The sequence below is a fragment of the Triticum urartu genome, chromosome 2A (genome assembly GCF_056163025.1).
Source record: "Triticum urartu cultivar PI428250 chromosome 2A, HENAU_Tu73, whole genome shotgun sequence".
Classification (NCBI taxonomy): Eukaryota; Viridiplantae; Streptophyta; class Magnoliopsida; order Poales; family Poaceae; genus Triticum; species Triticum urartu.
In genome coordinates, this window is record NC_141874.1 from 174,687,052 (window position 1) to 174,712,485 (window position 25,434).

The 25,434-nt window shown below is 41.9% G+C and overlaps 1 protein-coding gene and 1 long non-coding RNA gene across 2 annotated transcripts; one reads left to right on the plus strand and one right to left on the minus strand.

Moving 5' to 3' along the window:
• Positions 1-458: 458 nt before the first annotated feature.
• On the plus strand, positions 459-5,416 carry LOC147984423 (uncharacterized). The gene is made up of 2 exons (XR_015615999.1): positions 459-1,126; positions 4,974-5,416. It is a non-coding gene; the product is annotated as an uncharacterized LOC147984423 (long non-coding RNA).
• Positions 2,071-6,398, minus strand: RRF (ribosome recycling factor, chloroplast precursor). Its single transcript, XM_048699793.2, has 12 exons — positions 6,183-6,398; positions 5,122-5,242; positions 4,972-5,038; positions 4,781-4,876; positions 4,358-4,455; positions 4,162-4,273; positions 3,550-3,591; positions 2,960-3,016; positions 2,830-2,880; positions 2,687-2,743; positions 2,458-2,501; positions 2,071-2,306 (listed from the first exon to the last, which is right to left on the minus strand). The coding sequence occupies exons 1-11, from the start codon at positions 6,262-6,264 to the stop codon at positions 2,484-2,486; spliced, it is 801 nt and encodes a 266-aa protein (XP_048555750.1). The 5' UTR covers positions 6,265-6,398; the 3' UTR covers positions 2,071-2,306; positions 2,458-2,483.
• Positions 6,399-25,434: the final 19,036 nt, after the last annotated feature.

Consider the following 25,434-nt stretch of genomic DNA (forward strand, 5'->3'; position numbering starts at 1 on the left):
TATCATATGTTAATCTAAAATATAGTTCTTATCACTAAAACAAAAAAAAACTATGTTTTTTCTAACAAGATACATCAATTGTGAAATCTTTCAATACCCGACAAATAAAATACATGTATAATAGTGTGTTAATTCTAAAGTAGTTCCTCTGTAAAGAAATATAAATTAGTTTAGATCACTATATGGAGCAATCCGAGCACTTGAATTCTTTACTCTCTATTCTATATCCATTGCACATTCCATGCTTGGATGCCAGCGGATATCTTAAAATATCTCTAGCCAATCTGAAATGTATCTTGTTTTTTATCTGTGGAGTTGGAGTTTTTTGAGGTGGGGGTTGAAAAATATCTTATTGACCGCGTAAAAGAAAAGAAAACTATTTTGTTGACCAAAAATCAGAACACACGAGTACCCAGCTACCATATCCTCTCCGCGATCGACCAATCCACATCGTCCGGTCTCCGGTGGCCGGCGATGGTGCCTGAACGAGTGCACGGTCCAGATCAGCTCGCCTCTCGACGTCGAGAGCCCCGAGATCTCATCGCGACAGGGATAGCCGCGGGCCCCTCCGCACCGCGGTCCAATCTGCTTTCCGCGCCCACCTGGGTCCACGTACGCGTGGGGCCACGCCGACCCGCTGCCGTGTCCGTATAGTTCTGCTACTATATGCCGTCTTGATAAGCCGCGGGTCCCACTATCGGCCGGTTGTCGTTGCACTACTCGGCGAGTAAATATTTCAGGGGTGGGCCCGCATGAATAGACAGCAGATGCTGGGGCCACGGAAGCATGGGACCCACCAGCTTTTTCACCCCTCCCCATGTCCACCAGTACTAGTACTACCCTCCACAGATTACAGTGGCTGACGTTATGTGCAGTCGGCATGGTATAGTCAACCCAAGGGACAGTACAAAGGCAGAGGGCGCCGCGCTCTCTGAAAAGACGAGGAGAGCAGAGGAATACCACGGCGACGAGGGCGGCTTTCTTTCTCCTCTCCTACGCCATCGTCACCGCCGTCGGGTGCCGTGGAGATCTGCGCTGCCGCTGCCCGGGAGAACGGCGACGGAAGCGAGATGACGACGGCGGGGAGCGGCCATCGACTTGCTACCTTCCATTTCCGCCCTGGCCGGTGCGTTCTTGTTGGTTTTGTTTTTGATTCTCCGTCTGCCTCGGTTGAACTGTTCGGTCGATCTGATCTGCCTCTTTCCAACTTTCGCCGGGTTCTCCTTCTTGTCCCCTCAAAGTTTGACCTATATATATGTTGTCTTCGTCGGTTGCTTGCTGCGCATTTCCTCCTGGGTGATCGGTTCCACTTTCGAGCATCCTTTTCCGCCGCTTCAGTCTTGAAGCCTCTGAGAATTTGACGTGTTTCCTAGACTGCGCCCAACGCACGCACGCACTCCTCCGCCTTTTCTTGTCCGAAGCGATGCTAGTAGTACTCCAACACATTAGCACCGTCTAATCGAATGGCCATTTTCCATTTTTTGAAGGGGATCATTTTCCTAGCCTTGCAAAAAGGAAAACAGCCATGAGAACAAAACGAACTGCATGGTGGTAATAATTTGCTAATTGCCGCTTCTCCTATCGTTGAGGTGATATCTGACGGACACATGAAGTAGCACTCCTACTCGAGCACTAGCACAGCATTCAAAATGCTTACCGGTCCATGCCGGCAATGAATACTTTGCCTACCGGAGTCACCATCACTCGATCCTAGTGGAGAGCACAGGAATGGGACGTACTGTACGCCGGGACCACCCGCCGATTGGTGGCCGGCCCTACCACTGCCACACGAGTCCGGCCCGTCCTTCCGTGGGGCCGGCACCAGCGTCCGTAATTATCGCAGCCTGGTCGTTGTCGACAAGGGACGTGTCGCCCTGCAAGTCATCGTCGCTGATGTGTGGATATTTTCACGCGGGACCCATGATACACTGGCTACAGCCGGTGGCCGGCATATCGTGTCAAAAGTTACAGTAAATCCTCGTTTCAATCTCTGAAACATGGAAAGAACTTGCCCAATTTGTGGCACCCGATTGTAGTGGAGCCCGGCCCCGGGTGTATAATTAGCAAACGAAACGTGAAAAGAACTTTTAGAGTGCACATCACAGAATTTAATTCATGGAAATATTGACAATGGCAGTCGGGCAGCAAGACGGGGAAGGCCTAATTACAAAAGGGAAACGATGGACGCAGCGGCACTGTCTGAACTCGCATCCATCAGTTTTAGCAAGACTCCAACAACCCAATGAGTGCATCCCAGCGCAGTGGCAACCATCCGATGACGAGGAGGGCTTCAGAAAACATGTAGCCTGCAGAAATTCACGTGTTAGCTGCTAATTTGATGAAACGACTGCCGTTTTAGGAGCACGGTTCTGTGATAACCCAGCAAATGTGTTGGTTGCTGATAAATCAGTTTCTTTAACATAGCCAAGGTACTTCACAGGACGAAATGCGACTCACCAGTTTTTGTTCAGTCGGGTCAGGATCTAAACCTTGCTCAGCTCCTGAAAAGGGAAATCGATAAGTTTTTGTTTATTTTTCCATGGTTCTCGAGTGATGATGAATAATACAGTAACTCCTTTGGCATCAAGCGAAGCCATTTTTTACTAGTTGCGTCAAATTAACCAATTATCTTAAGACAGGAGTAGCATTGAAGAGATAAGCAGGACCATCTTATGGACTAAAGTACCTGTTCCTTCTGCTTTTGGATGGCTTCAACCTTTTTCATGTACTCGTCTGTGATTTTCTGTAGAATTTGCACAAGAAGTTAGTCTTAGTCCCCAATGCATCGTTATACTAACTACAGGGGGGCATGGAAGTGTGTATCCTCACTTGTAGATCGGCTGATAAATCCTTCACATTATCTTCAGAAAGTTTCTTTTCCTATGTATACAAGCGCGAGCTGTTAATCTGAGGGCAAAGGTAGAATAGTCCGAACTAGTACCAGCTGAGAAGAGCAAACCTTCTCTAGCTTATCGTAGGCTTTGATTGCATCTCGTCTTATGTTTCTGATAGCAACCTGAAAAAAAAGTCATAATTATCACCCATTCTTATTAGGATCCACTAAGGAGAAGGAAATCACAATATTTCATGAAAATTATCGTGCAACTCAACATCTTGTATATACTAAAGCATGAGCATCTACAGATGTTAGAACAACAGCAGAAAAGAACAGAGATCGACATGACTTTTACCAAGTTCGGAAAAAAACATTTCTATACACCAATTTATGTGTAACAGACACAGTAAAGAGCATGTGATTTAACAACTTTCATGAAACGTCAACAGTTCATACGTGGTTGTTGTTAAATTTTATCTAATGTACATCACAATTACAACAGAAGTAATTTGTAAAGGTGAGATAAAATAACTTATCCGCAAATGCATAAAGGCTTCAGATATACTTCAAACTGTTGAAATAGTGCAAGTAGGGTGGCCAATCATAAACAAAATGCATGAAAACGTTGTACAGAAAATTAAGCCCCGGTATAAATATAATTATAAATATTCTGCTGAAAAGAATGTATAATGTGTGCCGAGGTGAGGTTGTACCTTGCCTTCTTCAGATAACTTGGCTACGGTTTTTGTCATTTCCTGCCCCATGAAAAAAGAGAAGATTAATTGGGAAAAAAGGTATAATAATTTTATTATCTGTGCAAAACCTATAGATTGGACATGTTATCAAGCTATAGAAAATTCCTATGCTTGAACAACTACACTTAAGCAGCACGCAACACTTACCAGATAATCCATCTAAAATGTTCACTAGAAAAAACATGCCCTTTTTACGCATCATGTTCAAATCAATTTCTGATCTTCTTTGAGTTAAAGAATGTTGTATTTTATGGTGCTAACAATCAGTGAAGGTGTCACTTGGGAATCACATAAGTTTCAGAAACATATTTTAGTACAAGAGTTATCTTTTCTCTTAGCTGGTGTGTCTAGGTCTCAGATATGAATTATTAAAGTCTCCTTACTATTATGATTCGAGAAATGGTGTGCATATTAGGATTTGTTGTTGTCATATTTTCCAATTGAATTTTAACACAAGGAAGAAGAAATAGGCACAATCATGCAAACTAAAAGTGTGACCAAACGAGCCAGAATTTAAATGCACAATACTACTAATTTAAGCACAAGAGGTTGGAAATGTAATGCACAAACCTTTCTGCGGTCAGATGTCAATGGTGGGACAGTGACTCGTATCACTTCTCCATCATTGCTTGGTGTTACCCCAATATTTGCAGCAACTATAGCTTTCTCAATGAGCTTGAGGCTGCACAGTATATATATGTCAACAACACGGGACGTACAAAGCAATACCAAGCTATGCCTAAACTGGGGACGATAAATAGCTTACCAAGACTTGTCATATGGTTGGATAAGAAGAGAAGTCGCATCTGGGGTATTTATCTGTGCAATAGTCTTCAAGTTTACAGGAGTTCCATAGTACTCAACCTGCAAGGAATTATTCGCCATATGAGCAGCTTCACCATTGCACAGTAACCTCTTTGTGCTTTAGCCATAATTGCATACGCTAATTCAATTGTTTCCAAACAATATCAATGAATTGTATTGACCACACATTGTTCCACTGATATCAGTTCAGAATTTAATGGTAACTATTAGCCTACTGAAATAACTACTGGTTCACACGTAGCCTAGTTATGGAGTAAGCCAATTAAATTGTTATACAGATACAGAAAGGACATTACACGGAATGACAGGTGCTATCATGCAATTGTTACTTTCAGAATATAAAAAAAAGGAATAATCATCAAACCTCAATCCTGTCGAGCATAGACGGGTTTGCCCGCCCAGTCCTGACGGTATTGAAGTTCGATTGAACTGTTTCAATGGCCTTCTCCATCTTTTCTTTCTGACAATACATAGTGCCAGCTAGTTAGCACCATGCTAAAAGACTTTACAAGGCAAATATTAACACTTCTAATACAGAGTTGCATTGTTATTTACAGCTTGTTCTTCAACGATCATCTTTTCTTCCTCAATTTCTTCATTAGTGGCATGCCTCAAAACTGCTCTGATACATGATAATCACAAGTTAACGAAGACTAACTTGAAGCTCATCAAGTACAAGAATTATTTAAATGCAAAACTACTCGCCTCTTGTCCGAGTGTTGAAGAACCAAAGGCACACCAAAGAAACCCACTGCTCCAGACTGAAATTTCATGAAGTTTGTGGACGAACTTAACAGGGATGAACGGTTTGAGAGACAACCACAACCTGTGAAATACAGTATTCTCTGATGAGACCTTGCCCAACATTGAGTTCTAGTAGGAATATGTACTCTGGTTGCTTGGTAAACTAGTAGGAATTACAATAAGGTAGAAACAGTACTGAGAAAGAACCACAACATGTTGAATGCAATATGCTCTGATGACTGATGATGCCTTGTCACATTATTCCTTGCTGATGAAATTATGTGAATACAGCAGTCTACTCTTATCTACTTCCTCAGTCCGGAATTAGTTGATGCTCAAACAGATGTATCTAGCATTGAAATACGTCTAGATACATCCGTTTGAGTGTCAACTAATTCCGAGGGAGTAGAAACTAGTTACTTGGAGCCACATTAGCTACTACATCCATCTCACCAGTTTTCCACGACAAACAGCAAACATCCAGTGATGAATTTCATGAGATACATCGATTTATAAATGGCTTCGGTCACTTCTGAATGACCCTGAATTGTGAAGGATAACAGCTGTCAATGGTTTCCTGATATCTAACCATTTAAGTGCAAAGAAATACGTACTAGTATTTCAACAGCCTGGGGAAGACATTAGCTCAAAACCACAAGTAAAGTAATACTAGTAGTACATATTTTCCACAAGTATCGTGAAATGCAGGCTGAAATGACTCTCAATTACATATCCAAGTGCACAGTGGAGTATAGAGCTTGCCATTCCAAATCCGATTCAGTCTTAGTTTCTCTATATGTTGGCTCAATGCAAACAGCAACCTAACTGCAAAGGTTGTGCCGTGAACGGAGAAGCGATAAAAGCACCGGCATTTGCATGCCATCGCATTCCTGACCTGGGGTTCGTCTTAGCGCTACAGTGCTTACTACGCCGCAACCCGTATCGTGAATGATAAAAGCAGAACACGGGTGATACTCGCGGGTTTCAACGAAGCGGGAAAGCGCGGAGGAAGGAGGAGCAACCTGGGCGCTGGGGCAGACGGGCAGAGGAGAGGGCGCAGGGCGGGGAGGCCGCCGCCGCAGGGGAGACGGCGTGGAGCGCCATGGCGCGGCAGCAGGCGGAGTGGTAGCGAGGGGAAGGCCGAGTGGATTGGTATGGAAATTGTGGATAAGGAGAGGAAGAAGGAGGCGAAGGAGGGAAATGGCCGAAGAGGTTTGTGAGCTCTCGTGGGCTAATAATAGCGCGTGCTTGACGGCTGGCCGAATTCGTATGGAATTTCTTATGGGCCGTGTATAAAACTTGAGATTTTTTTTCAATAAAATATGTTTTTATCATTAAAAAATTCCAACATGCATTAAAAAAATGTTCAAAGCACTTTTTTGTAAAAATGTATTTAAACATTACGAAACATTTATAAAAAATATTATATGTAAAATAAAATATACAACGTGTATGAAAAAAATTAGACATCAAAAGATATATTATAAAAATGTTAATCATGTATTTAAAATATGTTAAACATGTTTAAAAAATGTTCCTAACGCATAGGAAAAATGTACAATGTGTATGAAAAATGTAGAAATGTGTTAAAAAAGGAAAATGGAATAAAAAATAAAACCAGAGAAAATAGGTGAAAACCGATGAAAGAAAACAAAGAAACCCATAGAAAAAAAGGGAAATAAAAGAAAACCGGAGGATACAAATAAAAACCATAAAATAAACATATAAAACTGAACAAAAAAAAACACGACCGGCGAAGCAAATGTGCCCGCGACAGTGCGCAACGGGACAAACGCGCGAACAAGCAAAAATGGACCGGTCTGGTACTGTAGCGACTGTGGGCGAGCCCTATTATATATCAGTATGGGCGATACATAACAATTACGGTGGGAGCTATATCTGGCCTGTTGTGAGATGTATGCTCCCCTCGCCGGCCCAGTACCGTAGCATGGTTTGGGGCTGTTTTGCAATAGTTTTCCGGGTTTTCTTCTGTTTTTTGTTGTTTTTGTTTTTATTTTCGTTTTGTTTGTTTCCTTTTCAGTTTTTCTTATTAATTTTTCTTTTGTTTTCTATGTTTCTTCCTTCGCTTTCTAGCCTTTTCCTTTTCTTCATTTTCGTTTTCTTCAGGTTTCTTAATGTAAGTCTACAATTTTTTGTATACACTAGATACATTTCTTATACATGTTTAGCAATTTTTAAATACCAGATTAATTTTTTTTTCAAATATATGTTTTAATGTCTCCTTTATTTTTCATACAGATTATAAATATTTGTTATTATATATGCTTATCTTTTTAAATATATGATTGACATTTAAAAATATTTTTTAAGGTCCATTTTTTCATACATAGTATATATTTTTTGAATACCATAAGAAATTTTTTTTGTATACTCATTAAACATTTTTCAAATGCATCATTAACCTTTTCCAGATATACGTTTTGATGTCTACTTTTTTCATAAAAAATGGACATTTTCCATATACATTGGAAACATTTTACTTATACACGTTCAACATTTTTTAAGTACATGATTAACAATTTTCATATATATGTTTTGATGTCTATTTTTGCATACAAATTGTACAATTTTTGTATACATCAAAAAAAAAAATCCTTATACACGTTTAACATTTTCCAGGTACATCCTAAACCTTTTTTTTCAAACATTGGTTCTAATTTTAAAAAGAATCCATACATACCATACATTTTTCCTATACACCAGGAACATTTTTATACACATCCAACATTCTTGAAATATATGACTAACATTTTAAAACATATGTTGGTGTATAATTTTTCCGTACGCCATTTACATATTTTTTATACATCAGAAACATAGTTTTATACAGGTTTAGCATTTTTTAAGATATATATTTTGATGTCTATTTCTTTCATACACGTTGCACATTTTTCATATACATTAGAAACAATTTTCTATACATGTGTAAGATTTTAAAAATGCATCATTAACATCTATTCGAAATTTAATGTAAAGTGATTTTTATAATATATACGTTTAAAATATTTTGAAACATAAATAAAAAAATTAAATAAAGTGGGGGAAAACGAGCACTTAAGTCTGGTGGATGTCCAGCGCGCTGGGCCACCCATTGTTGCCTGCTTCAGGGAGACCTTGTTCGGTCTCGCACCAAGTGACACATAGTCGCGCTCAAGCAAGGGGGCGCCTCTCGCACTGTTGGTGTGTGTGTGTGTGTGTGTAATGCGTGGTTCTGGCTGTTCTGGCTGATAGATGTTGTGTTCTATCATGAGGGTAACTTCAACGCACATCATCAAATGAACGATACCAAAATCCACGTACACATTGTCGGTCGGGCCGAAGTCATCAAATAAAGAAAGAAAATTGATTCTTGTCAGGGCGTGTACAATGCATAGTTTTAAGGTGATGCCTCGCATGCCATGTAGGATCGGATATGACGTAAAGTAGGTTCGGATAGGGAAACGGGATCCTCTCTAGAAGACGGGTGCTTGAACAAAAAAGTGTGGTCCGATGACAAAAGCTGAAAATGTTGGAATAAAAAGTAGAAATGCATGTGTACTAGAGTCTTTATTTTCTATTTCTTAATAAGGCCCACTAGTGATAGCTTGCATTGGACAGAAAAAATAAATATAGATGTCTCAAATTACTTTTTGTCATGAGGCATATGTATCTATATGCCACCATTGTATATGCCCTCAACCGGCTATAATCATGACTCGCTTTTCGCCTTTTACGTGGGCGACGAGCGTCTGGTGGACCCCACTCACCGCTCTATCCCCTTTCTCTCCTTATTAAGACAAACTTTTATTTCAGCCATACATTTTCGTAGGTCATGTCGTCTTTTCTCATCATCTCTCTTTTGCTCTATCTCATGGGATATGGAATGCCATGAACGACTTCTACAAGCTACCCCAATAGAAATCTGAGGAAAATAAAGGGCCCACTACTGGCTGGGACAGCCCCACAACTACAACCGCACCGCTACGACATTATCAATAAAATCTAGAGATTTTTACAACTGTGCCCCTCGTTCCTTAGCTCTACTCATTCATCTCCGTGCTCTTAATTTTTGCTCAGTTTTCCCTACTTCCTTGTCCGTAACCCTCAGAACAGGTCACAACAGACATTGCCGTCGGGTCAATGACTTGACCGTTAACTCTGACAAGTGGGGACGCGTTGGGCGGTGTCGCTGTTCGACCGTTGGGCTGTGGTTTTGTTGAGTCGTTCCTTGAATTAAATGCCTGTGCGCGCCACAAAAGAAGCCTGCTATGCATTCACCCAGCAAGCTTGCCTGCATGCGTCGATGCGCGCCGCCACGATGCACCGACCGAGCCTGCATGTGTTGATGCATGCCGCCACGATGCACTGACCGAGCCGCTTTCGTGCACGCCAGCCGCCACAGATGCAGCAATGGTTGCTGCCGCTGGTTCCTCTCTTCTCGCACGCTTGTCTCTTCGATTTAGAGCATCGTTTTTTTACGATTAGTTTCAGCCTTTTCGATCCACTCGCATGCGCATCCGTTTTTCTACGACAAATAAATTGAACAATATGTTTTATATTTTATATTTTTGTGGCTGCATGCACTAGCTAGGTGGCTACATATTTGTGACTTGTGTAAAAAAAGAGAAGGGTTCGTTGTGGTTGCTTGTACTAGGTGATTACTAACAAAGCGAGCTCTCCAAGAAAACAATCAACAGATATGTAGATAGGGCCAACAAGTCCATACCACGATCATATAGTTCAAATTAGGAAGAACTTAATAATAGAATTGATAGAAAACTTAATAATAAAACTTATAAAAGAGCCAACAAGCCCATAGCATCTCCAACATAGTTCAATTACATCTTAACATAACATAGACTCAAAAAATAGATAGAGGGTTTAGAACCCTAGCCACCGCCTTCTCCACCTCGCTCCTCCTCCGGGCGCCCTTCACTGCTCCTCGGGGGCGTTGTCGATGGGGTACGAAAGAGTGTGCATGCACGACACGGTGGGGAAGATGTTGGTGTACTTCGTGAACATGTTGTGGATGGTGAAAGCGATGAACTCGCAGCCACACCAAAACACCCGGCCAAGGAAGTAGAAGGCATTGAATGTGTCGGTGAAGTGGGCAAGGAGAGCAACCACCACCCCGTTTTGGATGACCTCCTCGACGCGGAACATCGTTGGAGATCCCCGCGGGAGGTGGCGGTAGCCGGCCCGAGGAAGAATTCGGTGAAGTTCCTTGCGGTCCTCCACCTTGATATCGCCCACACACGTAGAGTGCGCTCAATGTACACGCCGGTAGGGTAGAGCCTCTCCGACACAGTGGGTGGGAAGCAGTAGGTTGGTTCGATATACTGCATGACTGAGGGATGTGCAAAAGAAGGAGAAGGGGTCGAAGAGCAAGAAGGGCAGATGGCAGAGGATGGGAGATGGATGAGGGATGGCAGAGGCAGAGGGTGGCTTAAATAGCCGTAGTGCTACGTGTTATTTCGCCATGGCATCGGGAGTGTACACGCGTGGGAAACCGTGGTTTGAAAAGAAGAAGAAAAAGAATCTAATTACATGCGTGGGAATCCGTGGTCATATATATTATATGAACAAAAAACAATTTTTGAATAGTTTGTGGCCATTTTGCATGATAAAAATAAATTTAACCCTTATAAATTTGGTCAATTTGCATTTGTATTGAACAAAAAGGACTAAATTTTCCAGGCAATGTCAATTGTTGTGTAATTTCAAACGATGCAAAAGAACATAGCCAACACGTTAAAAAAACAGAGCAAATGATGCAAAAAACGACGCAATTCGACGGCCCAACCAGAGCTTGGTTTCCTTTTGGGCCCAATAACTACGTTTTTTCACGAAGTCAGTGGTGGGCGAGCAGCCGAGCACAACCAACATGATCGCCTCTCGCGGATCGCCCCACGATCCAACGATGCGGAGCCGCCCATGTGATCCAACAACGTGGAGCCTGCACGCAGCATGCCCACCGAATTCCTTCTAGAAGACCACATCTGAGGGCTGTCGCTTGGCGCCAGGGTATGATCGGGCGGCTGACGTTCGGAGCTAGGGTTAGGCGAAACTCCGCGGGGTTTAGAGGGGTTTTGAGCTGGCCAACGTGGTTTCCAAGGCTTTGACTAAGCATAACTAATTTTAAAAAATCGAAAAAATATGAAACCTGCGCCGTTCGTCGTTTTATAAGACACACTAACGAGGAAAAATACTAAACTTGGTATACGGATATTTTTTTTAAAAAACCTAGCTGGCACAATCAAGGTCAAATGAGCACCATTAATTTAAAAATCAAAAAAATATAAAGCCTACGCACAATGTTGTCTTATGTGACATGTTACCAACAAAAAATCATAAACTTGGTCTATGGTCATTTTCATGAAAAAACCTTCACACATATGAACTACCACGTACAACATTTCATAGAGTTCGAGGAGAGGAGGTATGGTTACCTTCTGTTTTTGAAAATTTAAAAAATCAAAAAATCACCAAAGCTTTATTTCATAGTGAATAAGAAGGATCTAAACTTAGTTTTCCATTTTCATATTTTAAACATGTTTTCAATAGTTTTTATTAAAGCATATTGTTTAAAAGAAAATGTAAAAATATGAAGATTAATTAAAAAAAATAGCGAGACTTCGAATCTACACTACATAGATTGAATAGGTGTTAATAAAAAAGCATTTGGCACATTTAGAGTAGGTGCAAAAAAACTTGATTACAAATGGGGTTGTTTACCGCCTGGGAGCTCATTTGGAGCACATTTCTCCAATTCAAATTTTTTTGACCTCCTCTAAATCACCTCAAATTTTTCACACATGATCTCCTACACAAACGTAGATAGGTTGCCAAGGTTTTTTTTGCATTTTTTGAATTTATACTGTCCTGTCGAATGTCAGTTCAAAACATCGGATAATGAGATATGCTGGTGGGAAAAAGCATGCATTTGATTAATAAACATGAGACAAATAATTAGGATAATACTCCTTTATTACAAAAATCATTACATCTTCATTCAAATGTTGTTTTTTGCTCTGCTATTGGAATATTGGATAAAATGATGGACTATTTGCTCTTATTGTTTGCAGCATGTCTGATCAGTGAAGCAACATGTGTGGTCATTGCAGCACCTAAACTTATAGCTCACAACATCTAAACAGAACATACCATACACCACAGGCAAATTTAAGGATAGACAAATATAGATAGCACAATACATTACTACCATAGATCACACACAAAGTTTAGATACCACCACACAAAGTTTATCAAACAGCCACATTCAGTTTACCAAAAGTATCCCAAAGATAAAACATCATCACATCACACCGGAGTCAGGGCCTTCGCGAGGGCAGCATGCTGGCGCCTCATCTTGTAGTCCTCCCCGCGAATCGCTACATCCTCTGCATGAGACACAAGGTGATCGAAGCGGCCATCCTTCGGCTTTGACTTGGTGGTACAGTAGAGGCAGTGCCACTTCTTGATCTTGCGGTTGTAGAAGGAAGCAACTCCCTTGGCCTTGATCTTCTCCACCTCCTTCACAGTGAAGGACGCCATGTTGCCCTTGTACACATCTTCTCCAGAATCATACTGCACACATGAATGAATTATATTAATACACTATAGATTCATATACACCATGTCAAAGGAACTAAATGAACAATCTAAATTTTAAGTAGGCTTACCTCATATTCTTCGTCGTCACTATACTCTGAATCGTACGGGTCAAACCCAGTAAGGGCCATCTTCCTCTTTTTCCCCCAGCCATCATCCTCCTAAATATACAATTACATCCATCACTAGTAAATATAGAAGCCAATTGAAAATTTAGATATGCACACATGACACATTGATCATAGGGCTAATATACTATGATACTATTTGCATCTGGGTTGCATTTTCCATTGTCATGCACACACATTGAACTACAGAGCTAATATAACTACATATTGTGGACAAATTTATATACTAATGAATAAAATAACTTCTTAATCAATGGATTCCATTTGGGCATATGACATTCAAAACCCCAATCTGCGTAGCATTCAAAAACAAATCAAATAGGGACGCAATCTAATAAGCATACATGTCTGTAGCATTAAAACCCCCAATCTGTGTAGCATTAAAAACAAGGGTCGCTAAAAACAAATCTAATAAGCATACATCTGTGTAGCATTGATGCACAGAGATCCCTATCTCTCATACAAATCTATCTAGAATTTTTGCAATGAATGTAATCCAAAAAACCCTAGTACAAAAACCCCCATCGACCCTCCCCCCATACAGAAAACCCCGGCCGATCCGTCAAACCAACTAATCTAACCATCTGTACTACCGTACAAATCACAATCTAACCAATGCAACTAACTCTACAAGCTAATATCATAAATATTGCAACTAACAAGCAAGTGCAAATACCTCCTGCTGCTCGCCAGGCTGCGCATCGGGATGGACTGCACTGCTCGACATCGTCACCTTCTGCTCCGGTAGCGCTGAGGCGGAGCCCGCCACCTCATTCTCCACATACGCAGCGGTTGCGAGTTTCCCTGCACCACCATGGACGCCGCCAACATCCTTCACTTCATCCGTGGTCACCGCGCCCTACAACTTGCTACCTCTTGAGCACTGCGTTGTTTTTCCCTTGAAGAGGAAAGGGTGTGCAACAAAGTAGCGTAAGTATTTCCCTCAGTTTTTGAGAACCAAGGTATCAATCCAGTAGGAGACTGCATGCAAGTCCCTCGTACCTACACAAACAAATAAGAACCTCGCAACCAATGCGATAAAGGGGTTGTCAATCCCTTCACGATCACTTACGAGAGTGAGATCTGATAGAGATAATAATAATAAGATAAATATTTTTGGTATTTTATGATATAAATTAAAAGTAAAGATTGCAAAATAAATGGTGCCAGAAATAGCTAGTTGACGGGAGATTAATATAATAGAGAATAGACCCAGGGGGCATAGGTTTCACTAGTGGCTTCTCTCAAGATAGCATAAGTATTACGGTGGGTGAAAAAATTTACTGTCGAGCAATTGATAGAAAAGTGCATAATTATGAGAATATCTAGGCATGATCATGTATATAGGCATCACGTCCGCGACAAGTAGACCGAAACGATTCTGCATCTACTACTATTACTCCACACATCGACCGCTATCCAGCATGCATCTAGAGTATTAAGTTCATAAGAACAGAGTAATGCATTAAGAAAGATGACATGATGTAGAGGGATAAACTCAAGCAATATGATATAAACCCCATCTTTTTATCCTCGATGGCAACAATACAATACGTGCCTTGCTGCCCCTGCTGTCACTGGGAAAGGACACCGCAAGATTGAACCCAAAGCTAAGCACTTCTCCCATTGCAAGAAAGATCAATCTAGTAGGCCAAACCAAACTGGTAATTCAAAGATACTTGCAAAGATAACCAATCATACATAAAAGATTTCAGAGAAGAATCAAATATTGTTCATAGATAAACTTGATCATAAACCCACAATTCATCGGATGTCGACAAACACACTGCAAAAAGAGTTACATCAAATAGATCTCCAAGAAGATCGAGGAGAACTTTGTATTGAGATCCAAAGAGAGATAAGAAGCCATCTAGCTAATAACTATGGACCCGAAGGTCTGAGGTAAACTACTCACACATCATCGGAGAGGCTATGGTGTTGATGTAGAAGCCCTCCGTGATCGATTCCCCCTCCGGTGGAGCTCCGGAAAAGGCCCCAAGATGGGATCTCTTGGGTACAGAAGGTTGCGGCGGTGGAAATAGGGTTTCGTGGTGCTCCTGGATGTTTTCGGGGTATATGGGTATATATAGGAGGAAGAAGTAGGTCGGTGGAGCCACGAGGGTGGGGGCGCGCCCAGGGGGGCAGGCGCACCTCCCTCCCTCGTGGCCTCCTCGTTGATTTCTTGACGTCCACTCCAAGTCCCCTGGATCACATTTGTTCCAAAAATAACCCTCCCGAAGGTTTCATTCCGTTTGGATTCCGTTTGATATTCCTTTTCTGCGAAACATTGAAATAGGCAAAAAAACAGCAATTTGCACTAGACCTTGGGTTAGTAGGTTAGTCCAAAAAATAATATAAAAGTGTATAAATAAGCCCATTAACATCCAAAACAGATAATATAATAGCATGGAACAATCAAAAATTATAGATACGTTGGAGACGTATCAAGCATCCCCAAGCTTAATTCCTGCTCGTCCTCGAGTAGGTAAATGTTAAAAACAGAATTTTGATGTGGAATGCTACCTAGCATAATTCTCAATGTAATTTTATTTATTGTGGCATGAATGTTCAGATCTGAAACATTCAATACAAAAGTTTAATATTGACATAAAAATAATAGTACTTCAAGCATACTAACTAAGCAATCATGTCTTCTCAAAATAACATGGCAAAAGAAAGTTCATCCGTACAAAAACATATAGTTTGGTCATGCTCCATTTTCATCACACAAGAATGCTCTCATCATGCACAACCCTGATGACAAGCCAAGCAATTGTTTCATACTTTAGTAATCTCAAACTTTTTTCAACTTTCACGCAATACATGAGCGTGAGCCATGGATATAGCACTATGGGTGGAATAGAATAATATGATGGGGGTTATGTGGAGAAGACAAAAAAGGAGAAAGTTTCACATCGACGCGGCTAATCAACAGGCTAGGGAGATGCCCATCAATTGATGTCAATGCAAGGAGTAGGGATTGCCATGCAACTAATGCACTAGAGCTATAAATGTATGAAAACTCAACAAAAGAAACTAAGGTGGTGTGCATCCAACTTGCTTGCTCACGAAGACCTAGGGCATTTGAGGAAGCCCGTTGTTGGAATATACAAGCCAAGTTCTATAATGAAAAATTCCCGCTAGTATATGAAAGTGACAAAACAAGAGACTCTCTATCATAAAGATCATGGTGCTACTTTAAAGCACACGTGTGGAAAAAAGGATAGTAGCATTGCCCCTTTTTATTTCTTTTTTTTGGGGCCTTTTTATTTGGCCTTTCCTTTTTTGGGACAATGCTCTATTAATGATGATCATCACACTTCTATTTATTCACAACTCAATGATTACAACTCGATACTAGAACAAAATATGACTCTATATGAATGCCTCCGGCGGTGTACCGGGAAAGCAATGAATCAAGAGTGACATGTATGATAAATTATGCATGGTGGCTTTGCCACAAATACGATGTCAACTACATGATCATGCAAAGCAATATGACAATGATGAAGCGTGTCATAAATGAAACGGTGGAAAGTTGCATGACAATATATCTCGGAATGGCTATGGAAATGCCATAATAGGTAGGTATGGTGGCTGTTTTGAGGAAGATATAAGGAGGTTTATGTGTGACAGAGCGTATCATATCACGGGGTTTGGATGCACCGGCGAAGTTTGCACCAACTCTTAAGGTGAGAAAGGGTAATGCACGGTACCGAAGAGGCTAGCAATGATGGAAGGGTGAGAGTGCGTATAATCCTTGGACTCAACATTAATCATAAAGAACTCACACACTTATTGCAAAATTATACAAGTCATCAAAAACCAAGCACTACGCGCATGATCCTAGGGGGATAGTGTAGCGACCAGACCTCAAACAGTCTGATCTCTGTGCTTCGGTGTCATCCCTGGACCAGTAATGCTGACACCACACAGTACTCAGAGGATTTATAGCAGAGTAGCAATCACACACTTATTACATCGAGTGTCTCCAAAGAGAACTTATTACAATAAGTATGGCTTAAGGCCATCTAATAACGATAACAGCGGAAGGCTTGGAAGATAAGTGAGTCCATCAACTCCAACGGCATCACTGAGTATAGAACCACGATCTAAAAACTCCTTAATCGTCGTCTGAAAAGTCTGCAACATTAACGTTGCAGCCCGAAAATGGCTCAGCACATGGAATATGCTGGCAAGGTAACACATAGAGAGTAATGGAATGAAACAGCTATACTAAATGCATATTTGGCTGGTGGAAAGCTCTATGGTTACAGTTTTGCGTAAATCCAATTTTTCCCTACTTTAAAGCAATAAAATTTAATTACTATCATGGTGGTTGTTAAACATTGAGAATGGTTGACAGCATCCTCAATCCCAATTAAGCATCATCATTAACATAACCCAACAAAATTAATTTAGAGTAACATGTTGAGATTCACATGAAAATCCAAGTACTAGATACTCAAGATGTCCATAACCGGGGACACGGCTAACCATGATTAGTTTATTACACTCTGCAGAGTTTTGCGCACTTTTCCCCACAATACTCGATCGCCTCCATTTGGTTTCTCGCACTACATGGTGTTTGAGAAGACGGATGACCGAGACATAGTCTTTCAGAAGCGCTAGCACCTTACGATCGGGTAGACCGTACCACCTACATCCCCTACATCTGCTAGTCTACCACTGTAAGAGTTCGCACAACTTAGTCAACTATGCTAGAGCCCATAATAGCTTGTGGCTGCACACGGAAGTTTCTAGTATGAATAATCTCATGATCCCTTTGAGCCTGGGTGGCGGTCCAAAAGAAAACAGGCAAGTCCTGGAATACCCAGGTGCCTCAATCCACCCAGATGTGTGTTTAAGTTGCCATCTTAGATAAACCATTAATTAACAATCTCACATCTGTCATGGATATCACTCACCCAATCCACGTCTACTAGCATAGCATGGCATAATAAGCAAACGTAGAAGGAACTCCCAAAGGTTTGATAATAACAGGTAATAGGTACTACCTCATCTACTTCCCATCCCACAATTTAATTAGATCCTAATCATGCAATGTGTGAGGATTGATCTAATGCAATAAAACTGGGTAGTAGGAAAGGTATGATCAAAGTGTTACTTGCCTTGCTGATGATCCGCGAAACCTAACGATTCGAAGTAACAAGCGGCGCACTCCGGGTACTCTATCGCAAACAAACAAACAAGCATACAATAAGTACTCATCTAATGCACAAGTAAAACTGAAATAAGAGATCTAACCAGAAGGTTCAACTTAAGAACTCCGGTTGGAAAAAGAATCAAAACGAACGAAGCAACGAAAGTCCAACGGCGAAAAAAAACAACTTCGTTCTAGTAATCTGGATCTAGGGCAAATTTTACAGTAGCAAAATCTTGTTTAAGTTGGTTAAACGAATAGAGGGTTTCGAGACGAAACTCTAGGCAATTCCGATAAACGAGCGAAAAGTTATACTAAAACGAAAATCGGATCACGAATCGCGATCAGAAAATCGCGGATTTAATCCGAGAAAAAGAAAAACGACGAACGCCAATTTTTTTTCTCTCTACCTTTTTTTCGGCAGGGAAAACGAGGCGCGACGAACCTCGGCGGCGGGATCCGGCGACGGCGGCGGAGGACGTCGGCGGCGGCTAGCGGGCTAGGGTTTGGGGGCGCGGGTGGTTGGGCTCGGCTGGCTCCCCCCCGTTTATAAAGGCCTCCCGGGTCGGTGTCCAGGTCGGACACGGCCCGTTAAGTCGGTTCGTTTTTTTATTCCGCTCGGAAGAAAAATAAAAAGAAATACTAAACGGACTCCAAAAATTCCGAAATAAATTTTCACGGGCTTCTAAAATCAAGCCACACAAGGTGAACATTTATTTGGGACCTAAATGCAATTTTGAAAAACGCACATTTTTCCTAAATTCAAATAAAACACCGAAAAACTCCGAAATAAAATCTTGTTTGATTTTATTATTAAATCCTCAATATTTCTTTATTTTGGGAAAGTCATTTTATTCCCTCTCTCATATTTTTGTAATAGAAATAATTGACGATAAAATAATTAAAATCAAATGATCCTATTTCTCAAAATTTGAGAAAACTCAAATATGAAAATAGCGAAATCCCCAACTCTCTCCGTGGGTCATTGAGTTGTGTAGAATTTCTAGGATCAGCCAAAATGCAAAAATAAAATATGATATGCATGATGATCTAGTGTATAACATTCCAAATTGAAAATTTGGGATGTTACAAACCTATCCCCCTTAAGATGAATCTCGCCCTCGAGATTCGGGTTGGCTAGAAAATAGGTGAGGGTGGTCTTTGAGAAAATATTCCTCTCGCTCCCAGGTGGCTTCATCCGCTGAGTGGTGGCTCCACTGAACTTTGCAAAACTTGATAACCTTGCTGCGAGTAACTCAGTTGGCAAACTCGAGAATCTTGACTGGTTTCTCCTCGTAGGTCAAATCTTTATCCAACTGAATAGTTTCCAAAGGCACTGTATCTCTCAACGGTATGTCAGCCATCTCCGCGCGACATTTCTTTAACTGAGAAACGTGGAACACATCATGAACTCCTGACAATCCTTCAGGCAATTCCAACTTGTAGGCCACTTCTCCCATACGCTCCAAAACTCGATATGGTCCTACAAATCGTGGCGCTAACTTCCCTTTAACTCCAAAACGCTTTGTTCCTCGAAGTGGAGATACTCGAAGATAAGCTCTATCTCCGACTTCGTAAACAGTCTCCTTGCGTTTAGAATCTGCATAACTCTTCTGTCTGGACTGGGCTACCTTGAGCCTATCGCGAATCAACTTCACCTTCGGTTCAGACTCTTTAATCAAGTCAGGACCAAACAACCGGCGGTCTCCAACTTCGTCCCATGACAACGGTGTCCTGCACCTCCTTCCGTATAAAGCTTCGAAAGGGGCCATCTTTAAACTGGTTTGATAACTGCTGTTGTAAGAGAACTCCGCATATGGCAAATTATCGTCCCAACTAGATCCATAATCTAGCGCACAAGCTCTCAGCATATCCTCCAAAATCTGATTGACTCTCTCGGTCTGTCCATCTGTCTGTGGATGAAAAGCTGTACTGAATTCTAGCCTGGTACCCAAAGTTTCATGCAACTGCTTCCAGAACTTTGAGGTAAACTGGGTTCCTCTATCTGATATGATACTCCTCGGAACTCCATGCAGACATACTATTCTGGTCATGTATATCTTTGCCAACTTAGCACTGGTGTAAGTGGTCTTTACTGGGATGAAATGAGCTACTTTCGTCAATCGATCAACTACAACCCAAATCGAGTCATAGCCTGAACGAGTCCTGGGTAATCCCGTGATAAAATCCATGCCTAGCTTATCCCACTTCCATTCGGGTATCGGCAATGGTTGTAACAATCCTGCTGGCTTCTGATGCTCTGTCTTTACTCTTTGACATACATCACAAACTGCTACATACTCCGCAATATCCTTCTTCATTCTGGTCCACCAGAAAATATCCTTCAAATCCAAATACATCTTGGTATTTCCTGGGTGAATTGAATACGGTGAGTCATGTGCCTCTTGCAAAATCAACTTTCTGATCTCCGGGTCATTGGGCACGTAAACACGGTCTTCAAACCATAGGGTGTCGTGCTCATCCTCACGAAATCCTTTAGCTTTTCCTTTGCTAAGTTTCTCCTTATAGCGGCAATCTCTTTGTCAGCTTTCTGAGCTTCCCTGATTTTATCCATCAAGGTTGACTGAATCTCCAATGCTGCTACATAGCCTCTCGGAACTATTTCCAAACATAGTTCACGAAGATTTTCTGCTAACTCCGTGGGTATTTCTCCCGTCATTAATGTATTGACATGGCTCTTACGGCTTAATGCGTCGGCTACTACATTAGCCTTTCCGGGGTGATAATGCAATTTCATATCATAATCCTTGATAATCTCCAACCATCTCCTTTGTTTGAGATTCAACTCCTTCTGTGTGAAAATGTACTTCAAACTCTTATGACCCGTGTACACCTCACAATGATTTCCAATCAGAAAATGTCTCCATGTTTTCAATGCATGCACTACGGCTGCTAACTCCAAATCATGCGTGGCATAATTCAACTCATGAGGCTTCAGTTGTCTTGAGGCATATGAAACAACTCTCCCTTCCTGCATAAGCACTGCTCCAAGTCCTCGACGTGAAGCGTCGCAATACACCTCATAATCCTTGGTCTGGTCTGGCAAAATCAACACTGGTGAGGTAACTAAGCGTTTCTTCAACTCCTGGAAACTAGCCTCACATTCCTCTGTCCATATGAACTTGGTATCCTTCTTCAACAACTCAGTCATAGGCTTTGCAATCTTTGAGAAATTCTCAATAAATCTCCGGTAGTATCCTGCGAGTCCAAGAAAACTCCGGATCTCTCCAACTGTTGTTGGGGCTTCCCACTTGGTCACGGTTTCAACTTTAGCAGGATCTACTGCTATACCTTCTCCAGATATAACGTGTTCGAGGAATCCTACTTCCTTCAACCAAAACTAACATTTGCTGAACTTGGCATATAATTGATGTTCTCTGAGCTTTCCAAGTACCAAACGCAAATGCTCCTTATGTTCCTCTTCATTCTTCGAATAAACCAGGATATCATCAATGAACACTACAACGAACTTATCCAAAAACTCCATAAACACTTTGTTCATCATGTTCATAAAATAGGCAGGTGCATTAGTCAGACCAGATGACATAACGGTATACTCATACAGCCCATACCTGGTAGTAAAAGCTGTCTTCGGAATATCCTGTTCTCGAATCTTCAACTGGTGGTATCCTGATCGCAGATCGATCTTGGAAAATACCTTAGCTCCTTGCAATCGATCAAACAGATCGTTGATCATAGGTAGTGGGTACTTGTTCTTGATGGTTACTTCATTCAATCCTCGATAATCGACAACCATACTTAACAATCCATCCTTCTTCTCCACTAGAAGTACTGGCGATCCCCAAGGCGAAGAACTTGGGCGAATATATCCTTTATCCAGTAACTCCTTAATCCGCTTCTTAATTTCCACCAAATCCTTTGCAGGCATCCTATATGGTCTCTTTGATATTGGTCCTGTGCCTGGCAATAGCTCAATCAAAAACTCAATGTCTCTATCCGGTGGCATGCCTGGCAACTCCTCTGGAAATACATCAGGAAAATCCCTTACCACTGGTACTTCCTCCTGCACAACTCCTGTTAGGCAATTTACTTGAGTCCTCTTTGGCACATGTCGGGATACATACTTGATCCTCCTCCCTTCTGGGGTGGTAAGCAAAATTGACTTACTAGCACATTCTATATTCCCTTCATACTTTGATAACCAATCCATGCCTAATATCACATCCAATCCTTGAGATTCCAATACTATTAGGTCTGAGGGAAAAACATAGTTACCAATCCTTAATGGTAACCGATCACACCATAGACTAGCCACATACTCTTCTCCGGGTGAGGTTACTAACATGGGTGACCTAAGGGCTTGGGTTGGTAGGTTATACTTATCCACAAATCCCCTTGAGATGTATGAATGCGATGCACCAGTATCAAAAGGAACGAGTGCAGTAAATGACTTAACCAAAAACTTACCTATTACTGCATCGGGCTGAGCTTCAACCTCCTCCATGCTAACGTGGTTCACCTGTCCCCTGTTAAAAGGGTTCGGCTTCTTCCAAGAACTTCCATTGCTATTTCCATTTTGTAATTCAGGACATTCATTGGCATAATGTCCGGTCTTCGAACACTTAAAGCAAGTGACTTGGCTCAAGTCCTTCTTGGCTGGGGCTGAGGGGTTGGTGCGGTTCTGGCCGTTGCTTCCTCCATTGCCATTACCATTCTTGGTGCCATTGTGGTTGTGCGAGCTACCTCCTCCATGGGTATGCTGAAAATGTCCTCCCGGTCTAGGGGTAAAACGTGGCTTCCGCTGAGCTCCTGAATTGCACTTTCCTTGTCCATACTTCCTCTTGCGATTCTCAATTTGCTGCCGCTTCCCTTCAATCATAAGAGCATGATCTACCAACTCCTGGTAGTTGTTGAAGGTGGCCACCATCAACTGCATGCTCAACTCATCATTCAGTCCTTCCAGAAACTTCTCCTGCTTAGCTGCATCCGTAGAGACGTCATCTGGGGCATGACGTGCTAGCTTACTAAATTCCTCCACATACTGGCCAACTGTCCGTCCTCCTTGGCGCAAGTTGCGAAACTCACGCTTCTTTATGGCCATAGCTCCTGCTGAAACATGTGCAGTACGAAAAGCCTGCTGAAACTGGTCCCATGTGACAGTGTCGACTGGGAAAGTGGCTATGAAATTCTCCCACCATGATGCTGCGGATCCTTCTAACTGATGTGCGGCAAACTTCACCTTCTCCGCATCTGTGCATCCTGCTGTGGTCAACTCCCTAGCTGTCTTGCGGAGCCAATCATCCGCTACTACCGGCTCGGTGCTACTAGAAAACACCGGAGGATTCAGCCTAAGAAAACGGGCTAAGTGGTCAACAGGTGGTGGTGGTGGTGGGTTGTTGTTGTTGTTCCCCTGATTCTGATTCTGGACTAGCAACTGCATCAATGTGTTCTGCTGCTGGATCAACTGGGTGAGCTCCGGTGGAAAGGCAAATCCGGGGTCACATCTCGGAGGCATCTGAGGGTTTAGAAAAGATGAGATATCAGAATAGAGGGGGTCTAAAGAGAAAACACTACCCATATGCACATGAGGCAAAACAAACAATTCACTTGAATCAATCAAACAAGGGCATACAATCGATCTAACTATCGCAAAAGTGCTTGGACTACTATATTTACATGGTGGACTACTACTACTGATGAGGTGGTCTACTAGAAATATTTTTTGGTTGCAGACTCCATGATATCTGCTCCATCTTCATCAACATAGTCATCATCGCTACTATCTGGATCCGAATCGGTGTCGTCGATGATGATGTAGTCTTCCGGGCTAATCTCCTTGGGTTCTTCGTCTTCCTCTACTGGCGTAGGGCCTCCCATAAATATTCCAATCTTCTTGATCAGGTCGTCATTCTTCTCCACCAATACTTCAATTTCCTCTTCATAATCTTCACGTGTAGCCTTGAGTTCTTCCTCCAGTTCCTTGATTCTAGTCTTAGCCTTCTTCAGATCTATCATGTCGGCGCACATCTGGTTCTCCTGTCGTCGAATGTGCTGTTTTAGCTCCTGGATAAAAGCTGCGATTGATCTATCCTTCCTAGTGCTGATCATCTCCCAGTGTTCATCTCGGCGCCCACAAATCTGGTAGATAGTATCCTTGAGGTCATTGCGGTAGACTTCTCCAATGCGTCCCATGGCGATGTGAGCTGCCATGCTCTGTCCTAGACTCCAAGTTGGTGCATCAAAAGAAAACTCTATGGGCTCAGTGACTGGCATGAACGTCCTTCCTGGAACTTGAACTTGAATCATCCAGCGCTCTTCTTCAGGTAAAGTGGCGTTGTAGGTTCTGGTGAAACTTGGTACTCCTATGTTCAGGTATCTAGTGACTTCCTTCAAGTGTCGTCCAAAGGGTGTATCTTCATCCGGTTGTGTGAACTTGTTCCTTGCATCCGCCATCCTAAAGAGTAGAAAAGATGAGAGGTCAGAAGAGAAGAGAGTGAATAGTGATCTAGGTCTTGTGCTTAGTGGTCGTGTCCTACAGTCAGCGTGTGCTCTGATACCATCTCTATAGCGACCAGACCTCAAACAATATGATCTCTGTGCTTCGGTGTCATCCCTGGATCAGTAATGCTGACACCACACAGTACTCGGAGGATTTATGGTAGAGTAGCAATCACGCACTTATTACATCGAGTGTCTCAAAAGAGAACTTATTACAATAAATATGGCTTAAGGCCATCTAATAACGATAACAGTGGAAGGCTTGGAAGATAAGTGAGTCCATCAACTCCAACGGCATCACTGAGTATAGAACCACGACCTAAAAACTCCTTAATCGTCGTCTGAAAAGTCTGCAACAGCTACTTTGCAGCCCGAAAATGGGTCAGCACATGGAATATGCTGGCAAGGTAACACATAGAGAGTAATGGAATGAAACAGATATACTAAATGCATATTTGGCTGGTGGAAAGCTCTATGGTTACAGTTTTGCGTAAAGCCAATTTTCCCTACTTCAAAGCAATAAAATTTAATTACTATCATGGTGGTTGTTAAACATTGAGAATGGTTGACAGCATCCTCAATCCCAATTAAGCATTGTCATTAACATAACCCAACAAAATTAATTTAGAGTAACATGTTGAGATTCACATGAAAATCCAAGTACTAGATACTCAAGATGTCCATAACCGGGGACACGGCTAACCATGATTAGTTTATTACACTTTGCAGAGTTTTGCGCACTTTTCCCCACAATACTCGATCGCCTCCGTTTGGTTTCTCGCACTACATGGTGTTTGAGAAGACGGATGACCGAGACATAGTCTTTCAGAAGCGCTAGCACCTTACGATCGGGTAGACCGTACCACCTACATCCCCTACATCTGCTAGTCT

Coding starts and splice junctions, on each gene's coding strand:
- RRF (XM_048699793.2), bottom strand. CDS start 6,264: ATGGCGCTCCACGCCGTCTCCCCTGCGGCGGCGGCCTCCCCGCCCTGC. Junction 2,881..2,959: donor CCTACGATAAGCTAGAGAAG/GTTTGCTCTTCT, acceptor TTGTATACATAG/GAAAAGAAACTTTCTGAAGA. Junction 2,744..2,829: donor ATTTATCAGCCGATCTACAA/GTGAGGATACAC, acceptor CAAATTCTACAG/AAAATCACAGACGAGTACAT.